The sequence below is a fragment of the Myotis nattereri genome (genome assembly GCF_964212035.1).
Source record: "Myotis nattereri genome assembly, chromosome: X".
NCBI classification, from domain to species: Eukaryota; Metazoa; Chordata; class Mammalia; order Chiroptera; family Vespertilionidae; genus Myotis; species Myotis nattereri.
Genome location: NC_138078.1, coordinates 51,805,370 through 51,831,125, shown reverse-complemented (window position 1 = coordinate 51,831,125; position 25,756 = coordinate 51,805,370). Strand labels below are relative to the sequence as shown.

General features: G+C 42.6%; 1 protein-coding gene across 1 annotated transcript in view; it reads left to right on the top strand.

Moving 5' to 3' along the window:
• Positions 1–25,756, top strand: part of TEX11 (testis expressed 11) — a gene marked incomplete at both ends in the record, with an annotated part of 435,711 nt that overhangs the window by 94,704 nt on the left and 315,251 nt on the right. Inside the window, one exon of the mRNA XM_081081640.1 lies at positions 17,777–17,857. Within this exon, the coding sequence (XP_080937766.1) occupies positions 17,777–17,857 (81 nt within the window). The remainder of the gene's footprint in view (positions 1–17,776; positions 17,858–25,756) is intronic.

The following is a 25,756-nucleotide window of genomic DNA, read 5'->3' as shown; positions in this document are numbered from 1 at the left end:
AATATCACAATTTTGATTACTCTAGCTTTTTAAAAAATTAAATTTATTGGGGTGACATTGGTCAACATTAACATATAGGTTTCAGGTGTGGGTTTCTATGTTATAAGATCTGTATATTGCACCATGTTCCTACCAACCAAAGTCAAATCTTCTGTCAGCATGTGTTAGGATTTCCTTCTCCCTCCACACTCTTCCCTCTTCAACCACCACACTGTTGTTTGTGCTCATGAATTTCAGTTTTATATCTCACATATGAGTGAAATCATATGGTTCTTAGTTTTTTTCTGACTGATTTATTTCACTTAGCATAATGTTCTCAAGATCCATCTATGTTGTTGCAAATGGTGCTATTTCATCCTTTCTTATGGCTGAGTAGTGTTCCACTGTGTACATGTACCACATCTTCTTTATCCAGTCCTCTGTTGCAGGATACTTTGGTTGTTTCCAAGGTCCATCCATGTCTTGGCCACCGTGAATAATGCTGCAGTGAACATAGGTGTGTATATATCTTTGCAAATACATGATTTTGAGTTTTTTTCGGGTATATACATGGGAATGGGGTTGCTGGGTCATATGGTAGCTCTGTTCTTAATTTTTTGAGGAATCACCAGACTGCCTTCCATAGTTGTACCAGTCTACATTCCCACCAGCCATGAATTAGGGTTCCTTTTTTTCCATAACCTCTCCAACACTTGTTATTGCTTATCTTGTTGATAATGGCCACCCTAACAAGTTTGAGGTGCTATCTCATTTTAGTTTTGATTTGCATTTCCCTAATTGCAGTGAGGTTGAACATCTTTGTATATAAGTATCAGCTGTTCGTATGTCTTCATTTTATTGTTTGAAGTATAACAAATAATAGTACATATGTCTCCTTTTTCCCCCATTGACCTCCCCCACCCCCTGGCACATGGTCTGTGTCCATTGATTATGCTTATATGCCTGGATGCAAGTCCTTTGGTTGATCTCTTACCACCTCGCCACACCAAACCCTTCCCAGCCTTCCCGCTGAAGTTTGACAGTATGTTCGATACTTCTTTGTGTCTGTATCTATTTTTGTTCATCAGTTTATGATGTTCTTTATATTCCACAAATGAGTGATATCATGTGATATTTATCTTTCTCTGACTAGCTTATTTCACTTGGCATAATGTTCTTCATTCCATCCATGTTGTTGCAAATGGTAAGATTTCCTTCTTTTTTATAGCAGCATAGTATTCCATTGTGTAGTTGTACCACAAATTTTTTAATCCACTCATCTGCTGATGGACACTTAGGCTGTTTCCAAATCTTAGCTATTGTAAATTGTTCTGCTATGAACATAGGGGTGCATATAACTTTTTTGATTGGTGCTTCTATTTTCTTGGGATATATTCCTAGAAGTGGAATTACTGGGTCCAAGAGAAGTTCCATTTTTAATTTTTTGAGGGAACTGCATAATGTGTTCCACAGTGGTTGTACCAGTCTGCATTCCCACCAGCAGTGCACAAGTGTTCCTTTTCTCCACATCCTTGCCAGCACTTGTTGTTTGTGGATTTGTTAATGATAGCCATTCTGACAGGTGTGAGGTTGTACCTTGTTGTTTTGATTTGCATCTCTCAGAAGATTAGTGACTTTGAGCATGTTTTCATATGTATCTTGGCTTTCTGAATGTCCTCTTTTGAAAAGTGTCTATTTAGGTCCTTTGCCCATTTTTTGATTGGATTTTTTATCTTCCTTTTGTTAAGTTGTATGAGTTCCCTATAAATGTTGGAGATTAAACCCTTATCGGTGATAACATTGGCAAATATGTTCTTCCATGCAGTGGGCTTTCTTGTTGTTTTGTTGATGGTTTCTTTTGCTGTGCACGAGCTTTTTATTTTGATGTAGTCCCATTTGTTTATTTTCTCCTCAGTTTCCATTGCCCTAGGAGCAGTATCAGGAAAGATAATCCTACAAGAAATGTCTGCTATTTTGCTGCCTATGGCTTCTTCTAAGATTTTTATGGTTTCCCGTCTTGCATTTAAATACTTTATCCATTTTGAGATTATTTTTGTGGATGGTATAAGTTGGTGGTCTAGTTTCATTTTTTTGCATGTATCTGTCCAGTTTTCCCAACACCATTTATAGAAGAGACTGTCTTGAATCCATTGTATGCTCTTTCCTCCTTTGTCAAGTATTAATTGAGCATAATGACTTGGGTCGATTTCTGGGTTCTCTATTCTGTTCAGTTGGTCTGTATGTCTGTTCTTGTGCCAGTACCAGGCAGTTTTGAGAACCGTGGATTTGTAATTTGGCTTGATACCTGGTATTGTGATCCCTCCTACTTTGTTCTTCTTTCTCAAGATTGCTGCAGCTATTTGGGGACTTTTTTTTTTAATTCCAGATGAATTTTTGGAGAGTTTTTCCTAGGTCTTTGAAGTATGCCTTTGGTATTTTAATGGGGATTGCATTGAATTTATAATTTGCTTTGGGTAGCATGGACATTTTAATGATGTTGATTCTACCAATCCATGAATATGGTGTACTCTTCCATTTGTTGATAACTTCCTCTATCTCTTTTTTCAGCATCCTTTAATTTTCTGAGTACAGGTCCTTTATCTCCTTGGTTAACTTTATTCCTAGGTATCTTAATTTCTTTGTTGTAATTGTAAATGTGATTTTTTTTTTTAGTTTCTCTTTCTGTGAGTTCATTATTGGTGTATAAAAAGGCCATAGATTTCTGGGTATTAATTTTGTATCCTGCTGCATTGTCAAATTCATTTATTCGAATATTTTTTTCATGGAATCTTTAAGGTTTTCTATTTTTAATATCATGTCATCTGCAAATAATGACAATTTTACTTCTTTTCTAATTTGGATGCCTTTGATTTCTTCGTCTTTTCTGATGGCCATGGCTAGTATTTCCAGTACTATGTTGAACAAGACTGTTGACAGTGGGCATCCCGGTCTTGTTCCTGTTCTTAGGGGAGATGGTTTTAGTTTTTGCCTTTTGAGTATGATGTTGGCTGTAGGTTTGTCATATATGGCTTTTATTATGTTGAGGTATGATCCCTCTAGTACCACCTTGCTGAGAGTTTTTATCAAGAAAGATTGTTGGATTTTGTCAAATGCTTTTTCTGCATCAATTGATATGATTGTATGGTTTTTATGTCTCAGTTTGTTTATTTGGTTTATCACATTTATTGATTTGCAGATATTGTACCATCCTTGCATCCCCGGGATAAATCCCACTTGGTCATGGTGTGTGATCTTTCTAATGTAATGCTAGATCTGATTTGCTAGAATTTTGTTGAGAATTTTCGCATGTATGTTCATGAGGGATATTGGCTTATAACTCTCTTTCTCTGTATTGACTTTATCTGGTTTTGGGATTAGGGTAATGCTGGCTTGTTAAAAGACCTTGGAAGTGTTCCTTCCTCTTGAATTTTTTGGAATAGTCTGAGGGAGATAGGTTTTAGTTCTTCTTTGAATGTTTGATAAAACTCCTCTGTGAAGCCTTCTGGTTCAGGACTTTTGTTTGTTGGAAGTTTTTTGATTACTGCTTCAATGTCCTCAATGTCCTCAATAATTATCAGCCTATTCACATATTTTTATTCTTCCTGATTGAGTTTTGGAAGGTTGTATTTTTCTAAGTGTATGTCCCTTTCTTCTAGGTTGACCAGTTTGTTAGAATAGATATATATATATATATATTAGAGGCCCGGTGCACAAATATTTGTGCAGTCGGTGGGGGTGGGGGGGTCCCTCGGCACGGCCTGTGCCCTCTTGCAGTCTAGGACCCCTCTAGGGATGACCATCTGCTGGCTTAGGCCTGCTCCCTGGGGGGATTGGGCCTAAGCTGGCAGTCAGACATCCCTCTGGCAGCCCAGGAGCCCTTGCGGTATGTCCACTTGCCAGCGGGGACATCCTAAGCTGCAGTCGGTCATCCTTAGCGATGCTGAGGAGGCAGGAGAGGCTCCCACCACCACCGCTGTACTGGCAGCCATGAGCCTGGCTTGTGGCTGAGCAGAGCTCCCCCTGTGGGAGCGCACTGACCAACAGGGGGCAGCTCCTGCATTGTGCATCTGCCCCCTGGTGGTCAGTGTGTGTCATAGTGACCAGTCATTCTCAGTCGTTCTGCTGTTAGGGTCAGTTTGCATATTACCCTTTTATTATATAGGACTGCCTGGCCAGCCTGGGTGAGGGGCTGATGGCTGTTTGCAAGCTGGCCACTACCCCCAGCCATCCAAGCTCCCAGTGGAGGCTGGCTGGAAACAGGTATCTGGGATTTATTTGTCTTCTATAATTGAAACTTTGTTGCCATGAGCGGAGGCCACAGCTGGCTCAGGGCCAGCGGGAAGCTTGGCTTCCTCCATCACCTGGGCAACCAAGCCTACTGCTTGCTCCAGTCCTACTGCTTGCTCCAGTTCTGTGGCTGCCGGCTGCCATCTTGGTTGGGTTAATTTGCATATAGTCGCTCTGATTGGCTGGTGGGCATGGCTTAGGGCATAGCAAAGGTACAGTCAATTAGCATCTTTGTCTTTTATTAGTGTAGATATGTATATTACGATTCTTCGTATTTCTGTGGGGTCTGTTCTTATTTCGCCTCTTTCATTTCAGATTTTGTGTATATGGGTCCTCTCTCTTTGCTTCTTGGTGAGACTGGCTAGAGGCTCATCAATTTTGTTTATCCTTTCAAAGAACCAGCTCTCGGTTTCATTGATCTTTTGTTTTTGTTTTTTTTTTGGTCTCTATGTCATTTATTTCCGCTCTGATCTTTATTATTTCCTTCCTTCTGGTCACTCTGGGCTTTTCTTGTTGCTCTCTTTTTAATTCTTCAAGTTGCAAAGTTAGATGGTGTATTATAAGGTGGTTTTTTTTTGGATGTAGGCCTGTAATGCTATGAACTTCCCTGTCAGGACTGCTTTCACTGTGTCCCATAGATTTTGGATTGTTGTTTTTCCATTGTCATTTGTTCCCAGGATGCTTTTTTATTTCTTCTTTTATCTCTATGGTAACTCAATCATTGTTTAATAGTATGCTAGTCAGCCTCCAAGTGTTTGAATTTTTCAGATTGATTTTATTGTAGTTTACTTCTAATATTATGACACTGTGATCTGAGACGATGCTTGATATGATTTCATTCTTTTTAAATTTGGAGAGCGTTTGCCTGTGTCCCAATCTGTGGTTTATCTTTGAAAATGTTCCATGTGCACTTGAGAAGAATGTATATTCTGTAGCTTTGGGGTAGAATGTTCTGAAGATGTCGATTAAGTCCATATGATCTAGTGAGTTGTTTAGGATTGCTGTTTCTTTTCTGATTTTATGTCTAGAGGATTTATCCAGTGATGTTAATAGGGTATTAAAGTCTCCTACTGTGGTAGAATTGCTGTCAACCTCTCCCCTGATATCTTCCAAAAGTTTTTTAAAATATATTTTATTGATTTTTTACAGAGAGGAAGGGAGAGGGATAGAGAGTTAGAAACATCAATGAGAGAGAAACATCAATCAGCTGCCTCCTGCACACCCCCTACTGGGGATGTGCCTGCAACCAAGGTACATGCCCTTGACTGAATTAAACCTTGGACCCTTAAGTCTGCAGGCCAACGCTCTATCCACTGAGCCAAACAGGTCAGGGCCCAAAAGTTTTTTTATGTATTAGGGTGCTCCTGCATTAGATGCATATATGTTTACCAGAGTTATATCCTCTTATTTTATTGATTCCTTTAGAATTATGAAGTGGACTTCTTTGTCTCTTGTCACGGCCTTCTGTTCGAGGTCTGTTTTGTCAGATATAAGTATTGTCACCCCAGCTTTCTTTTCATTTCTATTTGCCTTAAAGATATTTTTCCATCCCTTCACTTTTAGTTTGTGTGAGTCCCTTGTTCTGAGGTAGGTCTCTTGTAGACAGTGTATACTAGTATATGGTTTATGTTTTCTTATCTATTCAGCCATCCAATGTCTTTTGATTGGAGCATTTACTCCATTTACGTTTATTGTTATTGATATGTATTTGTTTGTAGCCATTTATATTCTTCATGCCTATGTTTCTTCTTCCCTTTCTATTTCTTCTTTTAACAACAGCCCCTTTAGCATTTCTTGCATTGTTGACTTGGTAGTGATAAACTTCTGTAGCCTTTTTTTGTCTTGCGAAGGTCCTGGTTTCCCCTTCAACTTTGATTGATAGCCTTGCTGTATAGAGTATTCTTGGATTCAGTCCCTTGTTTTGTATCACTTTCTATATTTCGTTCCATTCCCTTCTGGCCTGATGAGTTTCTGTTGAGAAATCATTTGATAATCTGATGGGAGAGGTTTTGTAGGTAACTCCCTGTCTCTCTCTTGCAGCCTTTAAGATTTTCTCTTTGTAGTTAACGCTAGCCATTGTAATTACGATGTGTTTTTTGTGGGTCTTTTTGGGTTCATTTTGCTTGGGATTCTCTGCTTGTGTGACTTTTTTCTTCCCCATATCAGGGAAGTTTTCTGTCATTATTTCTTCAAATAGATTCTCTAGTCCTTGCTGCTCTTCTTGTCCTTCTGGTACCCCTATTATACATATGCTACTTTGTTTCATGTTGTCCCAAAGCTCCCTTAAGCTCTCTTTCTGCTTTCTAATTTTTTTCTCCAATTGCTGCTCAGATTGGGCTTGTTTCTCTGTCTTACTCACTAATTCGGTTCTCCACTTCTCCTAGTCTACTGTTGAAATCTTCCATTATGTTTTTGATTCTAGCTGTATCACTTTTGATTTTCTCCTGATTCTTGCATAGGTTGTTGATTTTCTCATCCATCCAGTTTGTGAACTGTATGACCAGTACTCTGAATTCTTTTTTTGACAGATTGCATGGCACCATTTCATTTAGTTCCTTTCTTGGAGATTTCTCCTTTTCTTTCCTTTGGAGATTGTTTCATTGTCTCCCCATTTTTGCTATCACCGGAAGGTCCAAGTGCCAAGTTGCGGGGGCCTGAGCCGAATGCAGTGGTAGTGTTACCAAACCCGAGGATTACTGAATATCCCTGGCACCGAGACACATGAGAACCAGAGTGCCCGCATGTGTGCATCAAGAATAAGAGTCACAGGCCTTCTAGGAGACTGCATTGCCTGCCCACCCTGTGTCGGTGGGATTTGCACTTGAGCACCGCAGGTTGAGCGTGCCCTATGCTGCAGTGGCGGGACAGCGGGAGGGGAATGCGCTCTGTGACTGACAGTAATCTGCAGCTGGGATAACTAGAGTCTCTGTGTTTATGGATCTGTAGCTGTGGTAGCAGCTCTTTGTTCAGCGTGGCTGTAGGATCCTGGTTTGCATCTGAGGCCAGTCTGGGTGGTGGTGAGACTGCGTTCTGAGTCCCAGCATTTCTGCCCTTCAAGATGGTGTGGTTTCTGTGCCAGTGCCGGCCTCTGGGAGTTTTTGCTGCTGCAGTGGGGTCTCGCAGTTTAAGATCACCCAGTCTGCCAGCTCCCAAAAGTCCTGCAAGATCTAACTGTCCTTAACTCTCTCTCTCTCTCTCTCTCTCTCTCTCTCTCTCTCTCTCTCTCTCACACACACACACACACACACACACACACACACACAACACCACATACGTCCACACACTTCTCTTTCACTCCCTCACTCTCTCACACTCTTCTCCACTGCCATCCTGGTGGTCGCCATCTTCCGCAGACTTTGTATGTCTTCTTGGGAGAAGTGTATTTTTAGATCTTATGCCCTTTCTTTGGGTTGTTTGTTTGTTAATGTTGAGTTTTATGAGTTCTTTATATATTTTGGATCTTACACCTTTGTTGGAGCTACTGTTGCAAATATCGTGTCCCATCTGGTTGGCTGCCTCTTTCTTTTGTTGTGTCTTTTGCTCTGCAGAAGCTTTTTAGTTTGATATAATCCTATTTATTTTTTCCTTTACTTCCCTTGCTTTTGGGTTCAAGTTCATACAATGTTTTCTACTACCAACATCGATTAGTTAGGCGCCTATATTTTCTTCTTTGTAAATTATTGTTTTGAGTCTTATATTTAGGTTTTTGATCCATCTTGAATTAATTTTGTACATGGGGACAAACTGTTATCCAGTTTCATTTGTTTGCCTGTGGCTTTCCAGTTTTCCAAGCACCTTTTACTGAAGATACTGTCTTTACTCCATTGTGTCTTTCAGTCTCCTTTGCCAAAAATTATGTCCATATACATGTGGTTTTATATTTGGGCTCTCTATTCTGTTCCATTGATATTTGTGTCTGTTTGTCTGCCAATACCATATGTTTTAATTACCGTAGCTTTTGTAGTATAATTTGAAGTCAGGTAGTGTGATACCTCCAGAATTGTTCATTTTTCTGAGGATTCCTGTGGCTCTTTGGGGTCTTTGTGGTTCCATACAAATCTGATGATTTCTCGTTCTATTTCATTAGAAAATGACATTAGTATTTTAATAGGGATTGCATTAAATCTGTATATTGCTTTTGGTAATATGGCCATTTTAACTATGTTGATTCTCCCAATCCATTAACATGGGATAGTTTTATATTTTGTTGTGTCTTTTTGAATCTATTTTAATAATGCTTTGTAATTTTCAGTATATAGGTCTTTCACATTCTTTGTTAGGTTTGTTTTCCTAGATATTTTATTCTTTTGGTTATAATTACAAAAGGAATTGTTTTTTTCAATTTGTTTTTCTGAAGTTTTGTTGTTGGTACACAGGAAGGCAATGGATTTTTGCACATTGATTTTGTATCCTGCAACTTGACTGTACTTATTGTTTCTAATAATTTTTGGTGGAGTCTTTAGGGTTTTCTATAAATAGAATCATGTTTTCCACAGAAAGTGACAGTTTGACTTCTTCCTTCCCTAATTGGATGTCTTTTATTTCTTTTTCTTGCCTTATTGCTCTCTCTAGGACTTTCAGTATTATGTTGAATAAGAGTGGTGAGAGTGGACATCCTTGTCTTGTATCTGATCTTAGAGGGAAAGTTTTCAGTTTTTACCACTGAGCATTATATTAGCTGAAGTTTTATCATATACTAGAGGCCTGATGCACACAATTCGTGCAAGAGTAGGCCTTCCTTTCCCCAGCTGCTGGCATCAGCTTCTTTCTGGCACCCGGGACCCAGGCTTCCCTTTCAGTCCTGGCTTCATCCGGAAAGTCATCCAGAAGGCTGTCTGGTCTAAGTAGCATATTACACTTTTATTATTATAGATGGCCTTTATTATGTTCAGGTACTTTCCTTCTATTCCTATTTTATTGAGTGTTTTAATTATAAATGTACACTTTATCTTATTAAATCCTTTTTCTGCATCTATTGATAAGAGCATATGAATTTTATCTTTTCTTTTGTTAATGTGGTGTATTACATTGATAAATTTGCATATGTGGAACCATCGTTGTGCCCCTGGAATGAAACCCACTTGGTCATGATGTATTATTATTTTTGATGTACTGTTGTGTTTCATTTGCTAATATTTTGTTTAGGATTTTTGCATCTGTATTCATCAGAGATATTGGTCTGTAGGTTTCTCTTTTTGTTTGTTATCTTTCCCAGGTTTTGGTATCAGGGTTATATTGGCCTTATCAAATCTGTTAGGAAGAGTTTGAGAAGGGTAGGTTTTAAATCTTCTTTGTATATTTGGTAGAATTCACGGGTGAAACCATCTGGTCCTGGACTTTTGTTTTTGGGGAGTTTTATTTTATTTTATTCACTAGAGGCCCATTGCACAAAAATTTGTGCACTCTGGGGGAAGAGGGGGTCCCTCAGCCTGGCCTGTGCCCTCTTGCAGTCTGGGACCCCTCGGGAGATAACGACCTGCTGGCTTAGGCCTGCTCCCGGGTGGCAGAGGGCAGGCCCAATCCCTAGGTGCAGCCCCTGGTTGGGCTCAGAGCAGGGCCGATTAGGGTTTTGGGGCGCCATCCCCTGTCATGCACAGAGCAGGGCAGATGGGGAGGTTGCGATGCCACCCCCAGTCACGTTCAGCGTAGGGCCGATTGGGGGGTTGAGGCACCGCCCCCTGTCACACTCAAGGCAGGGTCGATAGGGAGGTTGCAGTGCCACCCCCTGTCACGCACAGAGCAGGGCCAATCCGGGGGTTGGGGCGCTGCCCCCTGTCACACACAGAGCAGGGACCATCAGGGGGGTTGGGGCTTCTTACCCTGTCACACATGGAGCAGGGTCGATCAGGGGGTTGGGGAGCTCCCCCCTGTCATGCACAGAGCAGGGCCCATCAGGGGGTTGAGGAGCTCACCCCTGTTACTCAGAGAGTAGGGCCGATAGGGAGGTTGTGGCCCCGCCCCCTGTCACACACAGAACTGCAGGGTGATCAGGAGGTTTGGGCGCTGCCCCCTGTCACGCTGATCCCAGTGCCAGGAGGCCTCTCAGCTCCGCTGATCCCGGTGCTGGGAGGCATATTACCCTTTTACTATATAGGGTAGAGGCCTGGTGCATAAGTGGGGCTGGTTGGTTTGCCCTGAAGGGTGTCCTGGATCAGGGTGGGGGTCCCCACTGGGGTGCCTGGCCAGCCTGGGTGAGGGGATGATGGCTGTTTGCAGCTGGTCACACACCCTTCAGGGTGGGGGTCCCCACTGGGGTGCCTGGCCAGTCTGGGTGAGGGGCTGAGGGCTGTTTTCAAGCTGGCGGGTGATGGAAGCTCCCAACCACTCCTTTTTTTCTTTTTTAATTCTGAGCCAGCTTTAGCTCTGAGGCTCCATCTCTTAGGCCTCCGCTGCTGAAAGTAGGTATCTGGTTTGTTTCGGTTTGAAACAATGTATAACTCCAGCTCTGACTCCAGCTCTGAGATCCCTGCTCGCTGAAAGCTGGTTTCTGGGTTTTTTTTTAGCTTGTATATTTGTTAAAATGATTCAAACTGCAGGCTCAGAGGCCTGCAAGGCAGGCAGGGAACGTTGGTTTCCTCCGTCACTGAAGCAAGCAAGCCTCATGTTAGTTCCAAGCTGCCTGGCTGCTGGCCGCCATCTTGGCTGACAGTTAATTTGCATATCGCTCTGATCATCCAATGGGAAGGGTAGCGGTCGTTCGCCAATTACCATGTTTCTCTTTTATTAGATAAGATTTTTATTGCTTTCAGAGAGATTGGGAGAAGAAGAGAGAGATAGAAAAAACAATGATGAGAGGGGATCATTGGCTGGCTGCCTCCTGCACGTTGGAACAAGCCTTCAACCCAGGCATGTGCCATTGACCAGAACCTAACCTGGGGCCCTTCGGTCTGCAGGCTGACGCTCTATCCACTGAGCCAAACTGGCTATGGCTGGGAGTTTTTTTTATTTTATTTCTTTTTTTAAGTTTTTCCTTTGTTTCTCTCTTTTTTTTAATAATTTTTATTTCTTTAAGTATTACAAAGAGTATTACATATGTCTCCTTCCCCCCCCCCCCTTGACATTCCCCCGGCCCCTACCCCCTAGTGTCTTGTGTCCATTGGTTATTCTTATATATATGCATATAAGTCCTTCGGTTGATCTCTTAACCCCCCAAACCCTCCCCAGGCTTCCCACTGTTGTTTGACAGTCTGTTCAATGCTGCTCTGCCTCTGCATCTACCCCTGTTCATCAGTCTATACTGGTCCCCATTATCTGTTCCATCCTCACTGGAGCCGTCCCAACCTCCCCGGGGCCGTCTCGGCTTCACCAGGGCTGTTTCAACCTCACCAGGGCCGTCCTGACCTCACCGGGACCTTCTCGACCTCACTGGGGCCGTCTCCACCTCCCCAGGGCCATTTCGACTTCACCGGGGCTGTTTCAGCCTCACCGGGGCAGTCCCAGCCTCACTGGGGCCGTCCCGACCTCACTGGGGCCGTTTCACCCTCATTGGGGCCATCACGACCTCACCGTAGCCGTTTCAACCTCACCAGGGCCATTGCAACCTCACCGGGGTCGTTGCAACCTCACCGGGGCCGTCCCGACCTGACTGGGGCCGTTCCAACCTCACCAGGGCCGTCCCTACCTAACCAGGGCCGTTTCAACCTCACTGGGGCCGTTTCAACCTCACCGAAGATGTCCCGACCTCGCCGGGGCCGTTTCAACCTCACCGGGGCCATTTCAACCTCACCGAAGCTGTCCCGACCTCACCGGGGCTGTTTCAACCTCACTGGGGCCGTCCTGACCTCATAGGGGCCGTTTCAACCTCACCAGGGCCATACCGACCTCACCGGGGCCATTTCAACCTCACCGGGGCCGTCCTGACCTCACTGGGGCTGTTTCAACCTCACCGTGGCCGTCCCGACTTCACCGGGGCCGTTTCAACCTCACTGGGGCCATCCCGACCTCACTGGAGCCGTACCGACCTCACCGGAGCCATCTCGACCTCACTGGTGCTGTCTCGACCTCAGCAGGGCCATTCCGGCCCTGGATGCTGTCTCAACCTCACTAGGGCCATTCCGACCTCACCCGGGCCGTTTTGGCCTCACCGGGGCCGTCACAACCTCATCGGGGCTGCCCCAACCTCACTGGGGCTGTCCCAACTTCACTGGGGCCATGCCGACCTCACTGGGGCAGTCTCGACCTCACCGGGGCAGTCTCAACCTGTCCAGGGCCATTCTGACTTCATTGGGGCCGTTTCGGCCTCACCAGGGCAGTCCCAGCCTCACCGGGGCTGTCCTGACCTCACTGGGGCCGTCTCAACCTGTCCAGGGCCATTCTGACTTCATTGGGGCCGTTTCGGCCTCACCAGGGCAGTCCCAGCCTCACCAGGGCCGTCCCGACCTCACCGGGGCCGTTTCAACCTCACCGGGGCCGACCCGACTTCACAGGGGCCATTGCAACCTCAACTGGGGCTTTACCGACCTCACTGGGGCCATTTCAACCTCACTGGGGCCGTTTCAACCTCACCGGGGTCGTCCCGACCCCACAGGGGCCGTTTCAACCTCACCGGGGCCGTCCCGACCTCACTGAGGCCGTTTCAACCTCACCGGGGCCATTTCAACCTCACCGAAGCTGTCCTGACCTCACCAGGGCCCTTTCAACCTCACCGGGGCCGTCCAGACCTCACCAGGGCCATTTCAAACTCACCGGGGCCGTCCCGACCTCACCGGGGCCATCCCAACCTCACAGGGGCTGTTTCAACCTCACCGGGGCCATCCCGACCTCACCAGGGCAGTCTCGACCTCACCGGGGCCGTCTCGATCTTTCTGGGGGCATCCCGACCTCACCGGGGCCATCTCGACCTCACTGGGGCCGTTTCAACCTCACCGGGGCTGTTCCAACCTCACTGGGGCTGTTTCAAACTCACCGAAGCCGTCCCGACCTCACCGGGGCCATTTCAACCTCACTGGGGCCGTCCCGACCTCACCGGGGCTGTTTCAACCTCACCGGGGCCGTCCTGACCTCACCGGAGCCATCCCGACCTCACTGGGGCCGTTTCAACCTCACTGGGGCCATCCCGACCTCACTGGAGCCATACTGAACTCACTGGAGCCTTCTCGACCTCACTGGTGCTGTCTCGACCTCACCGGGGCCATTCCGGCCATGGATGCTGTCTCAACCTCACTGGGGCCATCCTGACCTCACTGGGGCCATCCTGACATCACCGGGGCAGTCTCGACCTCACCGGGGCTGTCTCAATCTTTCCAGCGGCATCCCGACCTCACTGGGGCTGTCCAGGCCTCACTGGGGCCGTTTCGGCCTCACCGGGGCCATCCTGACCTCACTAGGGCCGTCCCAGCCTCACTGGGGAAACATGAAGTTTGGCACTCTGTCCCCTGCTGGGCGGCTCCCCACCAGACAAAATCTCCAGGTGTTCCTGGTGGCTCAACATCCAGCACGCCTGCTTGGACTTCGCCCTCCATGAAGTGCACAGACTGCCCATCTGCCTTCCCCCAGCGTCCCAGGCGAGAGTGGAACCGGTGGGCGTGCTTGTGCGCCTGCTGGTACAGCAGTTCTACATCGCCGGCCCAGCTGGGCCCGGCCCCAGCCTTCCCCGAACCCGACTCTGCCCCCCGAGTGCATCCCTCCCGGATGCGAGGAGCTGAAATCTGCAGTTTGTTGGGTTGGGCTCTGTACTTGGTGTCTCTGTACATCCTACTCAGTCTCAATGCTCTTCTTTCTATTCGAGGAGTTGAAATCTGCAGTTTGTTGGGTTGGGCTCTGTACTTGGTGTCTCTGCACATCCTACTCAGTCTCATTGCTCTTCTTTCTTTCCTTCCAGTTGTAGAGCTTCCACTGGGCCAGCTTTCCCATGGTTCCGTATGATAGCTGTTTGTCCTATAGTTGGTAGTTTCAATGTTGTTGTGGGAGGCAGCACGCACAGGTCTCTTCCTTATGCTGCCATGTTGGTTCTCCTGGCTCTGCTTCTTGAGTGTGTCTCCCACACTCAAGTGTGAGCAGTTGAAGTCTGCAGTTTGTTGGGTTAGGCTGCAAAAGCGCAGGTGGGTCTTTTTGTGCACCTGGCACAGCTTGGATGGGGATGTAAATTGATTAGGGCTGGGTCTCAGGGAGTCACCATGGCAGAGCAAATAGCAATGGCGGTGTCTCCGCGGCCCCTCGCCTCTCCGGGACACCAGGACTTTGTGTCCCCCAGTGCTGGCGAGCAGCCGCGTGCCCGAGCCTCCCTTGCTCTCTGATTGCTTCAGGACTGTGCCGCCTCTCCCCGTGGGATCTGGGGCCTCAGAGACCCACCCAAGCAAGCCCAGAGGATTCGAGGGTTCATAACTGTTTCCGATTGAAAAAAAAACCACGCATCCAGTTGCAGCCCGCCTGGCACGGGACTGTGTACCTCTGTCTTTGGTGCCTCTGTAGCTCCTACTCAGTCCCACTGCGCCTCTTTCTTTCCTTCCAGTTGTAGAACTCCCACTGGGCCAACTTCCCCATGGTTCTGAATGGTGGTTGTTTGTCTTATAGTTGGTAGTTTCAATGATGTTGTGGGACGCACAGGTCTACTCCCTACGCTGCCGTCTTGGTTCTCTCGGGTTTTTTGTTTGTTTGTTTGTTTTATAGTAGTTTAAATGTCCTCACTGCTGATCAGTCTATTTCGATTTTCCAATTATTCATGATTTATTCTAGGAAGGAGATATATTTCTAGGAACTCACCCATTTCTTCTAGTTTATTGAATTTGGTGGCATATAAGTCTTTCATAATATTCTAGTATGATCCTTTGTATATCTATGATGATGTCTGTGGTGACTTCGCTCTCATTTCTGATTTTGTTCATATGGTTCTTTTCCCTTCTTTCCTTAGTGAGTCTAGCCAGGAATTTGCCAATTTTGTTAATCTTTTTTAAAAAATCAGCTCTTTATTTTAGTAATTTTTGTTGTTATTGTCATTAATCCTTATCCAAGAATATTTTTCCATTGATTTTTAGAGAGTAGAAGGGAGAGAGGGAGACAGAGAGAGAGAAACATTGATGTGAGGGAGACACATCAATTGGTTGCCTCCCACCTGAGCCCAGACTAGGGCTGGGGATCCATCCTGCAACTGAGGTACGTGCCCTTGATTGGAATCAAACCCAGGACCCTTCAGTCCACAAGCCAATGCTCTATCCACTGAGCCAAACCAGTTATGGCTATTAATTTTTTGTATAGTCCTTTTTTCCCTCAATTTCTTTCAATTCTGTTCTAATTTTTGTTATTTACTTTCTTCTGCTGACTTTGGATTGCTTTTGTTCTTCTTTATGTAGTTCTTTAAGATGTGGTTAGGTTGTTTACTTAGGATTTCTCTTGTTTCTTGAGTAGGCCTTTAATGATATAAACATCCCAGAAGTTTTGCTGGTTTACTGTTATTTGTCTCTATATATCTTTTGATCTCATCTTTAATTTCTTCTTTGACAGCCATTTTTTAGTATGTTCTTTAATCTCCATTTATTTGTGGATTTCTCTACTTTTTTGCAGTTGATTTCTAATTTCAAGGCATCATTGTCAGAGAATAAGCTTGGTATAATTTCAGTCTTCTTGAATTTGTTGATGCTAGTTTTGTGACCCAACATATAGTATATCCTTGAGGATGTTCTATGTGAATTGGAGAATGTATAATCTGATGTTCTTAGATGAAAAGTTTTGTAAATGTCAATTGTTTCCATTTGGTCTTGCAGTGGTCGGCAAACTGCGGCTTCTGTGCATGGGCCACGAAGTTTCAATCGCACTGTACATGCACACCCATACGTGATATTTTGTGGAAGAGCCACACTCAAGGGGCCAAAGAGCCGCATGTGGTTCGTGAGCTGCAGTTTGCCGACCACTGGTCTAGTGTTTTATTTAAGGCCGATATTTCTTTGTTGATTTTTCTGTTTGGTTGATCTGTCTAGAGATGTCAATGGAGTATTAAGGTCCCCAACCATGATTGTGTTTTTATCTGTTTCTCCCTTTAGTTCTGTGAGTAGTTGCTTTATATATTTTGCTGCTCCCTGATTGGGTGCATATATATTAAGAAGTGTTATGTTTTCTTGATGTAGTGTCCCTTTTATCATTCTACAGTTTCCATCTTTGTGTCTTGTTATCTTTAAATCTATTTTGTCTCCAGGCAGAGCCACAAACTACCACCTGCAGGGCTGTGTCTGTGTGCTATCTGAGCTTTCCTCCCTTCTCATCTCCCTTTTTATTCTCGATTGTCCACCTTTAGATGTTTCAAAGCGCAGGTCTCTCAGGCATGCCTCTGTGTTGAGCAGGAAATTCTTTGTTGAATTATAGTTGGTTAACTTTTAATTTCATATCACGAAGAATTTTTGATTACTCTAGCTTTGTAATGCATTCTGAAATAAGGAAGTGTGAGCCCTGCAAGTTTCTTTTTTTTCAAAATGTTTTTGTCTATTCTGTGTAACTTAAATTTCCATATGAAATTTAAGATCAGTAAATCAGTTTCTGCAAAAAAGCCAGCTAGAATTTTGATGGGAATTGTATTGAATCTATAGTTCAATTTAGGGAGTATTGCCATCTTAAGAATATTAAGTCTTCTGATTTGTGGACATGGAATGTATTACCGTTTAGTTAGATATTCTTTAATTTATTTAAAAAAATTTTGTAGTTTTTGGTGTACAAGTCTTGCAGTTCTTTTGTTAAATTTATTCCCAATTATTTTATTTTTGATGCTAATTTAAATAAAATTATGTTCTTAATTTTATTTTTTGTTTACTCATTGTTAATGGATAGACATACAATAAATAGATATTTATATATTGTGCCCTGTAATCTGACAGAACTTGTTTATTAGAGTTTTTATAGGTTTATGAGGATATTTTATAATACAAGAACATGTCAGTTGAAAATAGGGATAATTTTATTTAGGAATTATGCTTATGAATGAATTTAACAAGTGTAAGACTAGTACACTGAAAATTATAAAAGAAAGAAATTAGGGGTAAGCTAGTACAGTGTCCTCATTTTATAGATGAGGAAACTGAAGCCATAATGTTTAGGGATGTACATAATAAATATCAGAGTAACTCTTCTGTCTCCAAGATGAGATTGTACTAAACTGCCTTTCATAGCAGATGTTCACAGCATTTCAGACTATGAGTTATTGTGAGCCTGTTTTAGGACAAAAGGCTGCTATTTAAAATTAAAAAAATTCTCTAATACAAGACTATTCAAGCCCAGGAATCATCTACTAGACTTGGCATTATATCATAATATAATAACATACTATTGTACATCAGTTTTGGCATTTCCAAAAAAAATAAACAACTCCTAGTCATACAGTGTCAATTCCGTGTTACCTAAGATTCTTGCCACTTATTTCTCTGTATTTTGAGCTGGTTATTATGTTTAGACTAACTAGTGTTGCTAAAAAAATTAGAAAACAAATTAAGACTTATAAGTAATAGTTAAAATATGTTAAAATTGACTTGTAGACATATAACCTTGTTATTTCATTTTAACCAATTATTGACAATTTTTACTTTCCCAGGCAATTGCTCAAGATGATTTTCAAAGAGCATCTACTTGTGTAATGCGCTGCAAAGATATGTTGATGAGGCTCCCTAAAATGGTGAGTGAAATTTATGCATTTATTCTTGAAGAGTTTGAAAATATGTTATATCAAGTTTTAGGAAGTATTACTGCTACTTTATGTAACCCTTTAGAGATTATATTGAAATCAGTTCCAGTTAGCTGATCTATTAAATATTTTGCTTCCTTTGTTGTATACTAAAAAGGGTGTTTAAAAAAGCAATATGGATTATTTCTTAAAATTACTTTCCTTTTAGTTGTCAAACCATTTTGATAATAGTTCTTCCTTCCATATTTCATGCTATGTGATAAAAGAAAGAAAAAATGATTTTATTTCCCTGCTGGCAAGGTTGACAGCAATTAATCATATCGCTGCCATACTATTTTTCTATATTGGGATTTGGAGGTGTGAAAAATTTGATAGAATGAAATAAAGCCTGCTTCCCAGACTGGATCTCGTAAAATTTCCAGAGTTGATAAGATTTTATTTTTCTACTTCATCTTACTCTTTCATTCTTTATCTCCTATTTCAGTACCTATGCCTATTTCAGGGTTTACTATCACAGAGGTAATTGATAGCAAAGATATATTTGGATGTTAGGGAGAATGTTTCCAGGGCTCCATAAATTGTACTTACTTGTGAGATTGATCTTATTTTACCTCCAAATTCTTTATAATGTATAATTCAGTAAATATTTATATATTGCTAATTATATGCTATATATTCTTTTCAGCTTTAAAAATTTAAAAATAATTTAGAGAGAGAGGAAGGGAGAAGGAGAAAGAGAAACACTGATGTGAGATCAAAACATTGATTGGCTGCTTCCTGCATGCCCCCAACCTAGGATTGATCCCGCAACCCGGGCATGTGCCCTGATGGAGAATTTAACTGGCAATCTTTCAGTGCACTGAACAATGCCCAACCAACTAAGCTACATGGGCCAGGCAAAGCAATTAACAGTAATAATTCAAAGAACTGCTGTATACCCTTTGCCCAGAGACCCCATTCAAGTTTCTCAATACTGTCCTTTATACAAAACTAGAGGCCTGGTGCACAAAATTCATGCACAGGTAGGGTCCTAGACTTGGCCAGCGATCAGGGCCGATCCAGGCCTTCCGGCTGCCGGCCAGGGCCTTTGTTCATTCAGCACCGCCTCCTAGTGGTCAGTGCATGTCATAGCGAGTGATCGAACTCCTGGTATCCTGGTCGAACTCCCAAGGGGACACTTTGCATATTAGCCTTTTATATATATACTAGAGGCCCATTGCAGGAAGATTCCTGCAAGAATAAGGCTTCCTGAGACTGGAGCGAAGCAGAGAAGGGAGTGAAGCCCACCGAGGTGGGCTTCGCTTCCTTCTCCGCTGCTTTGCTCCCTCCCATGTCCACCGCCTCATCACTCCCTCCCGTGGCTGCCGCCTTGCTCCCTCCCTTCTCCACTGCCTCGCTCCCTCCGGTCTCCACCGCCTCGCTCCCTCACTTCTCCGCCGCCTTGCTTCCTCCCATGTCCACCGCTTTGCTCCCTCCCGTTTCCGCCACTTCACTTCTTCCCGTCTCTGCTGCCTCGGCTCCGTTCTCTTCTCTGCCGCCTTGCTCCCTTCTGCTGGCTTACTTCTACGCTGTCTTCAGTCTTCGCTCCGGCACCTGTATATGCAAATTAACTGCCATCTTTGTTGGGTTAATTTGCATACTCTTTTGATTGGCTGGTGGGTGTAGCGAAGGCACGGTCAATTAGCATCTTTGTCTTTTATTAGTGTAGACTAGAGGTCCGGTGCATGAAATTCATGCACTCAGTGGAGGGAGGGGTCCCTCAGCCTGGATTGCAAGAGGGTGCAGGCCAGACTGAGGGACCTCATTGGTGCATGATTGAGGCCAAGGAGGGATGCGGGAGTTGGCCAGCTGGGGATGGACTGCAGGAGGGCTCCAGGGAGTGTCTGGCCCATCTCGCACAGTCCCGATCAGCTGGAATCCAATAGCAATCTAACCTACCAGTTGGAGCATCTGCCCCCTGGTGGTCAGTGCACATCATAGCAACTGGTCAACCAGTTGACTGTCTGCTCCCAGTGGTCAGTGCACATCATAGCGAGTGGTTGAGCAACCTTAGCATATCATTAGCATATTATGCTTTGATAGGTTGAATGGCCGACTGGACAACCGTACACTTAGCATAGTAGGCTTTTATTATATAGGACTAGTAGATGGGTTCAATCTAGAATTGCACCTGATCTCTAGTCTCTTTAGATCTGGAAAACTTCATCACTCTTGCCTTGTCTTTCATAATCTTGGAAGTTTTGAAGTTTACAGACCAGATATTTTGTAGAACATTACTTAATTACTTTTTAGCTCTTAAAATTTTTTTAGTGAAGTATAAATGGCCGTATAACATTATGTTAGTTTGAGGTGTATGATGTCCTGTTTTGATGCATTTATATATTGCCTTTAAAAAATATTTTTTAACTGATCTCAGAGGAAGGGAGAGGGAGAGAAACATCAATGATGAGAGAAAATCATCAATTGGATGACTCCTGCACATGTCCCCCACTGAGGATCGAGGCCACAACTGGGCATGTGCCGTTGACTGGAATCGAACCTGGGACCCTTCAGTACCCAGGCCGATGCTCTAGCCACTGAGCCAAACTGGCTAGGTGTGTGAGAGCTTTTCAAAGCCTTTATTCCCCAAAGTAACGCTCTGCAGCTTCTCTTCCCAGGCTTTCAACATGTATATTGTTTGCTTCAACCATCATCTTTTGCCCTATATAGCAGGAGCTTATTCCTTTGTGTTTCAGTGTTTTCAAGAAAAACCCCAAGTTTAGCCATTTTGCCACCTTGTAAGTGTTCTAAAATAGGAGAAATAAATTCAGGCACTTTGCATTTGCCCTTCTGGGAACCACTGGACAGGTTAAATCAAACAAATCCAATTCCTTGGAAACAAGGTCCACTCTGTTGCCTTGGGAACCAGGTACCCACAGCATGGACACAAGCTTCCATTTTCAAAACTGCCACTGTCTCAGAGATTGGGGTGGGGCAAAGGCAAAGTTAAAATGCCAAACAACTCTCCTACCATATTTAAGTCACATTTTCCTTGGTTCAGCTTTCACTTTGTTGCTCTAAACTTTTGACCATTTTGTAGATTTCCAACAATTTTTTTTATAGCTTTTGCTCACTTTTGTCAGTGTTACTTTGGAAGGCCAGGCTCTTTGAGTTTCCTAATGTGCCATTTTCTCTGATGGCACTCAATATTTTGATAGTCTAACTTTTGTATAAAAATCGATTTTTCTCTCTGAAAATTTATTTAAGTACTATAGGACCAGTGCACGAAATTTGTGCACTGGGTAGGGGGGGGGGACAGGGGGTCCCTCAGCCCAGCCTGTGCCCTCTTGCAGTCCAGGAGCCCTCGCGGGACATCTTCAGTGCTGCCGTGGAGGTGGGAGAGGCTCCCGCCACTACTGCTTCGCTTGCCAGCTGTGAGCCCGGCTTCTGGTTGAACGGCGTTCCCCCTGTGGGAACGCACTGACCACCAGGGGGCATCTCCTGTGTTGAGTGTCTGCCCCCTGGTGGTCAGTGCATGTCATAGCGATGGTTGTTCCACCGTTTGGTCGATTTGCATATTAGCCTTTTATTATATAGGATAACCAATACTTATTTATCATTCTTATTGCTTTATATATATTAACTAGAGGCCCGTTGCATGAAGAGATTTGTGCAATAGGCCTTCCCTTCCCCTGGCTGCCGGCACTGGTTTTCCTCCGGCACCTGGGACCCAGGCCTTCACTCTGGACGAAGCCTTTAGTCTTCACTCCGCTGCTTCGCCCCTACGTATGCAAATTAACCGCCAGCTTTGTTGGGTTAATTTGCATACTCTCTTGATTGGCTGGTGAGCGTAGCAGAGGGATGGTTAATTTACATGTTTGTCTATTATTAGGTAAGATTTGTTTAATCTTCACAATAACCTTTGAAGTGAGTTTTATTGTTATCCCCATTTGAGATAAGGACTGAAGCAAAAAGGGGTTTAGCAGCTTGCCCAAAAATATGTAGTAAGTGATGAAAACTAGATTCAAACCTAGACATTGTGGCTTCAAAGTTCCTGTACTTAACTACTATACTGTTTTTTCTCTTGTCTGCAATAATTTAAAGTTTTATGATGATATGTCTTGGTGTGGATCTTTTTGCATTCATTGTGCTGGGCACATGGAAATCCATTTCAGTCTGGCAATTCTGTTGTTATTAACTTATTTTGTTGATGATTTACTCTTCTCTGTTTTCTCTTTCTAGAGCTTCTATTTTTCAGATACTAGATTTCATGTATTATTTTCTAATCTTTTTGTCTTTTTCCTATTTTCCATCTCATTTTTATATTATATTACTATTTGGGTGATTTTATCAATTTTATTTTCCAGCCCTTTTCATGATTTTTCATTTTGATGCCATGCTTTTAATTCCTAGGGGCACTTTTTATTTTTCTGAATATGTCTTTTTTTATTATTTAAAGTAATACATATGTCTCCTTTTTCCTCAGTTGACTCTCCCCCAGCCACTTCCACCCCCAGGACAAACCCCCACCACCCCAGTGTCTGTGTCCATTGGTTATGCTAATATAAATGCATACAAGTCCTTTGGTTGATCTCTACCCGCCTCTTCCCTGCATTTTCTTTGAGGTTGGATGGTCTGTTCAGACCTTGTCTCTGTATCTATTTTTATCAGTTTATGTTGTTCATTATATCCCACATATGAGTGAGATCATGTGATATTTACCTTTCTTTGACTGGCTTATTTTGCTTAGCATAATGCTTTCCATTTCCATCAATGCTGTTGCAAATGATAAAAGTTCCTTCTTTTTATATCAGTGTAGTATTCCATTGAGTAGATGTCATAGCAAATGGTAAGAGTTCCTTCTTTTTTACAGCAGCATAGTATTCCATCGTGTAGATGCACCACAGTTTTCTAATCCATTCATCTACTGATGGGCACTTAGGCTGTTTCCAGATCTTAGCTATGGTGAATTGTGGTGCTATGAACATATGGGTGCATATATCCTTTTTGATTGGTATTTCTGTTTTCTTGGGATATATTCCTAGAAGTGAGATGACAGGGTCAAATGGGAGTTCCATTTTTAGTTTTTTGAGGAAACTCCATACTGTCTTCCATAGTGGCTGCACCAGTCTGCATTCCCACCAGCAGTGCACGAGTGTTCCTTTTTCTCCACATCCTCTCCAGCACTTGTCGTTTGTTGATTTGTTGATGATAGCCATTCTGACAGGTGTGAGATGGTATCTCATTGTTGTTTTGATTTGAATCTCTTGGATGATTAGTGACTTTGAGCAAGTTTTCATATGTTTCTTGGCTTTCTGAATGTCCTCTTTTGAAAGGTGTCTATTTAGGTCCTTTGCCCATTTTTTGATTGGATTGTTTATCTTCCTTTTGTTAAATTGTATGAGTTCCCTATAAATTTTGGAGATTAGGCCCTTATCAGATATAACATTGGCAAATATGTTTTCCCACGCAGTGGGCTTTATTATTGTTTTATTGATGGTTTCTTTTGCTGTGCAGAAGCTTTTATTTGGATGTAGTCCCGTTTGTTTATTTTCTCTTTAGTTTCCAATGCCCTAGGAGCTGTATCAGTGAAGAAATTGCTTCGGCATATGTCTGAGATTTTGTTGCCTTTGGATTCTTCTAGTATTTTTATGGTTTCTCGTCGTACATTTAAGTCCTTTATCTATTTTGAGTTTATTTTTGTGTATGGTGTAAGTTGGTTGTCTAGTTTCATTTTCTTGCATGTATCCATCCAATTTTCCCAACACCATTTATTGAAGAGACTATCTCGACTCCATTGTATGTTCTTGCCTCCTTTGTCAAATATTAATTGAGCATATTGGTTCAGGCCAATTTCTGGGCTCTCGATTCTATTCAATTGATCTATATGTCTGTTCTTGTGCCAATACCAGGCAGTTTTGAGAACAGTGGCTTTGTAATACAGCTTGATATCTGGTATTGAGATCCCACCAACTTTGTTCTTTCTCAGGATCGCTGCAGCTATTCAGGGTCTTTTTTTATTCCAGATGAAGTTTTGGAGAGTTCGTTCTAGGCCTGTGAAATATGCCATTTGTATTTTACTGGGAAGTGCGTTGAATTTATAGATTGCTTTGGGTAGTATGGACATTTTAATATGTTGATTCTACCAATCCAAGAACATAGTATGTTCTTCCATCTGTTTATGTCTTCCTCTATCTCTTTTATCAACGTCCTGTAGTTTTCTGAGTAGAGGTCTTTTACCTCCTTAGTTAAGTGTATTCCTAGGTAGCTTAATTTTTTTGGTGCGATGGTAAATGTGATTGGTTTTTTAGTCTCTCTTTCTGTAAGTTCACTATTGGTGTATAGAAATGCCATAGATTTCTTGGGGTTAATTTTGTATCCTGCTACATTGCCGAATTCATTTATAAAGTCTAAAAGTTTTTCGATGGAGTCTTTAGGATTTTTTATGTATAATATCATGTCATCTGCAAATAAGGACAGTTTTACTTATTCTTTTTCAATTTGGATGCCTTTTATTTCTTCTTCTTGTCTGATCACTATGTCTAGCACTTCCAGTACTATGTTGAAAGTAGTGGTGAAATTGGGCATTAATGTCTTGTTCCTGTTCTTAGGAGAAAAGGTTTTAATTTTTGCCCATTGAGTATAATGTTGGCTGTACAGTTATCATAGTAGGCTTTTATTATGCTGAGGTATGATTGTTCTATTCCCACTTTGCCGAGAGTTTTTATCAAGAAAGGGTGTTGGATTTTGTCAAATGCTTTTTATGCATCAATTGATATGATTATGTGATTTTTGTCTCTCAATTTGTTATGTAATGTATCACATTTATTGATTTGCAGATATTGTACCATCCTTGCATCCTCGGAATAAATCCCACTTGGTCATGGTGTATGATCTTTCTAATGTATGGCTGAATCCGATATGCTAGAATTTTGTTGTGGATTTTAGATCTGTGTTTATCAAGGATATTGGCCTGTATTTCTCTTCATTTGTGGTGTCTTTATCTGGTTTTGGGATTAGGGTAATGCTGGCTTCATAGAAAGAGCTTGGAAGTGTGCCTTCCTCTTGAATTTTTGGAATAGTCTGAGGAAGATAGCTTTTAGTTCTTCTTTGAATGTTTGTAAGAATTTCCCTATAAAGCCATCCAGACTAGGGCTTTTGTTTGCTGGAAGATTTTTGATTGCTGACTCAGATTCTTTGGGAGTTATTGGCCTATTCAGGTTTTTTGATTCTTCCTGATTGAGTTTTGGAAGCCTGTCTTTTTCTAAGAATATGTCCATTTTGTCTAGTTTATCCAGGTTGTTGGAATAGAGTTTTTCATAGTATTTTTTCATAATCCTTTTTATTTCTGTGGAGTTGATTGTTATTTCACCTCTTTCATTTCTGGTTTTGTGTATTTGGGTCCTCTCTCTTTGCTTCTTGGTGAGTCTGGCTAGAGGTTCATCAATCTTGTTCATCCTTTCAAAGAAGCAGCTCTTGGTTTTATTGATCTTTTCGTATGTATATTTTTAACTCTATGTTGTTAATTTCTGCTCTGATCTTTATTATTTCCTTCCTTCTGTCTACTCTGGGCTTTTCTTGTTGCTCTCTTTCTAATTGTTTAAGTTGTAGGGTTAGATAATTTATTACTTTTTTTTTTTTTTTGCAGTAGGCCTGTAGAGCTATGAACTTCCCTCTCAGGACTGCTTTCACTGTGTCTCATAGATTGTTCATTGTGATTTCATTGTCATTTGTTTCCAGGATGCTTTTTATTTCTTCTTTGATCTGTTTGGTAACCCAATCATTCTTTAATAGCATGCTATTCAGCCTCCAAATGTTTGATTTTTTTCAGTGTTTTTATCGTAGTTGATTTCTCATTTTATGCCATTGTGATCTGAGAAGATTCTTGATATGATTTCTATCTTCTTGAAC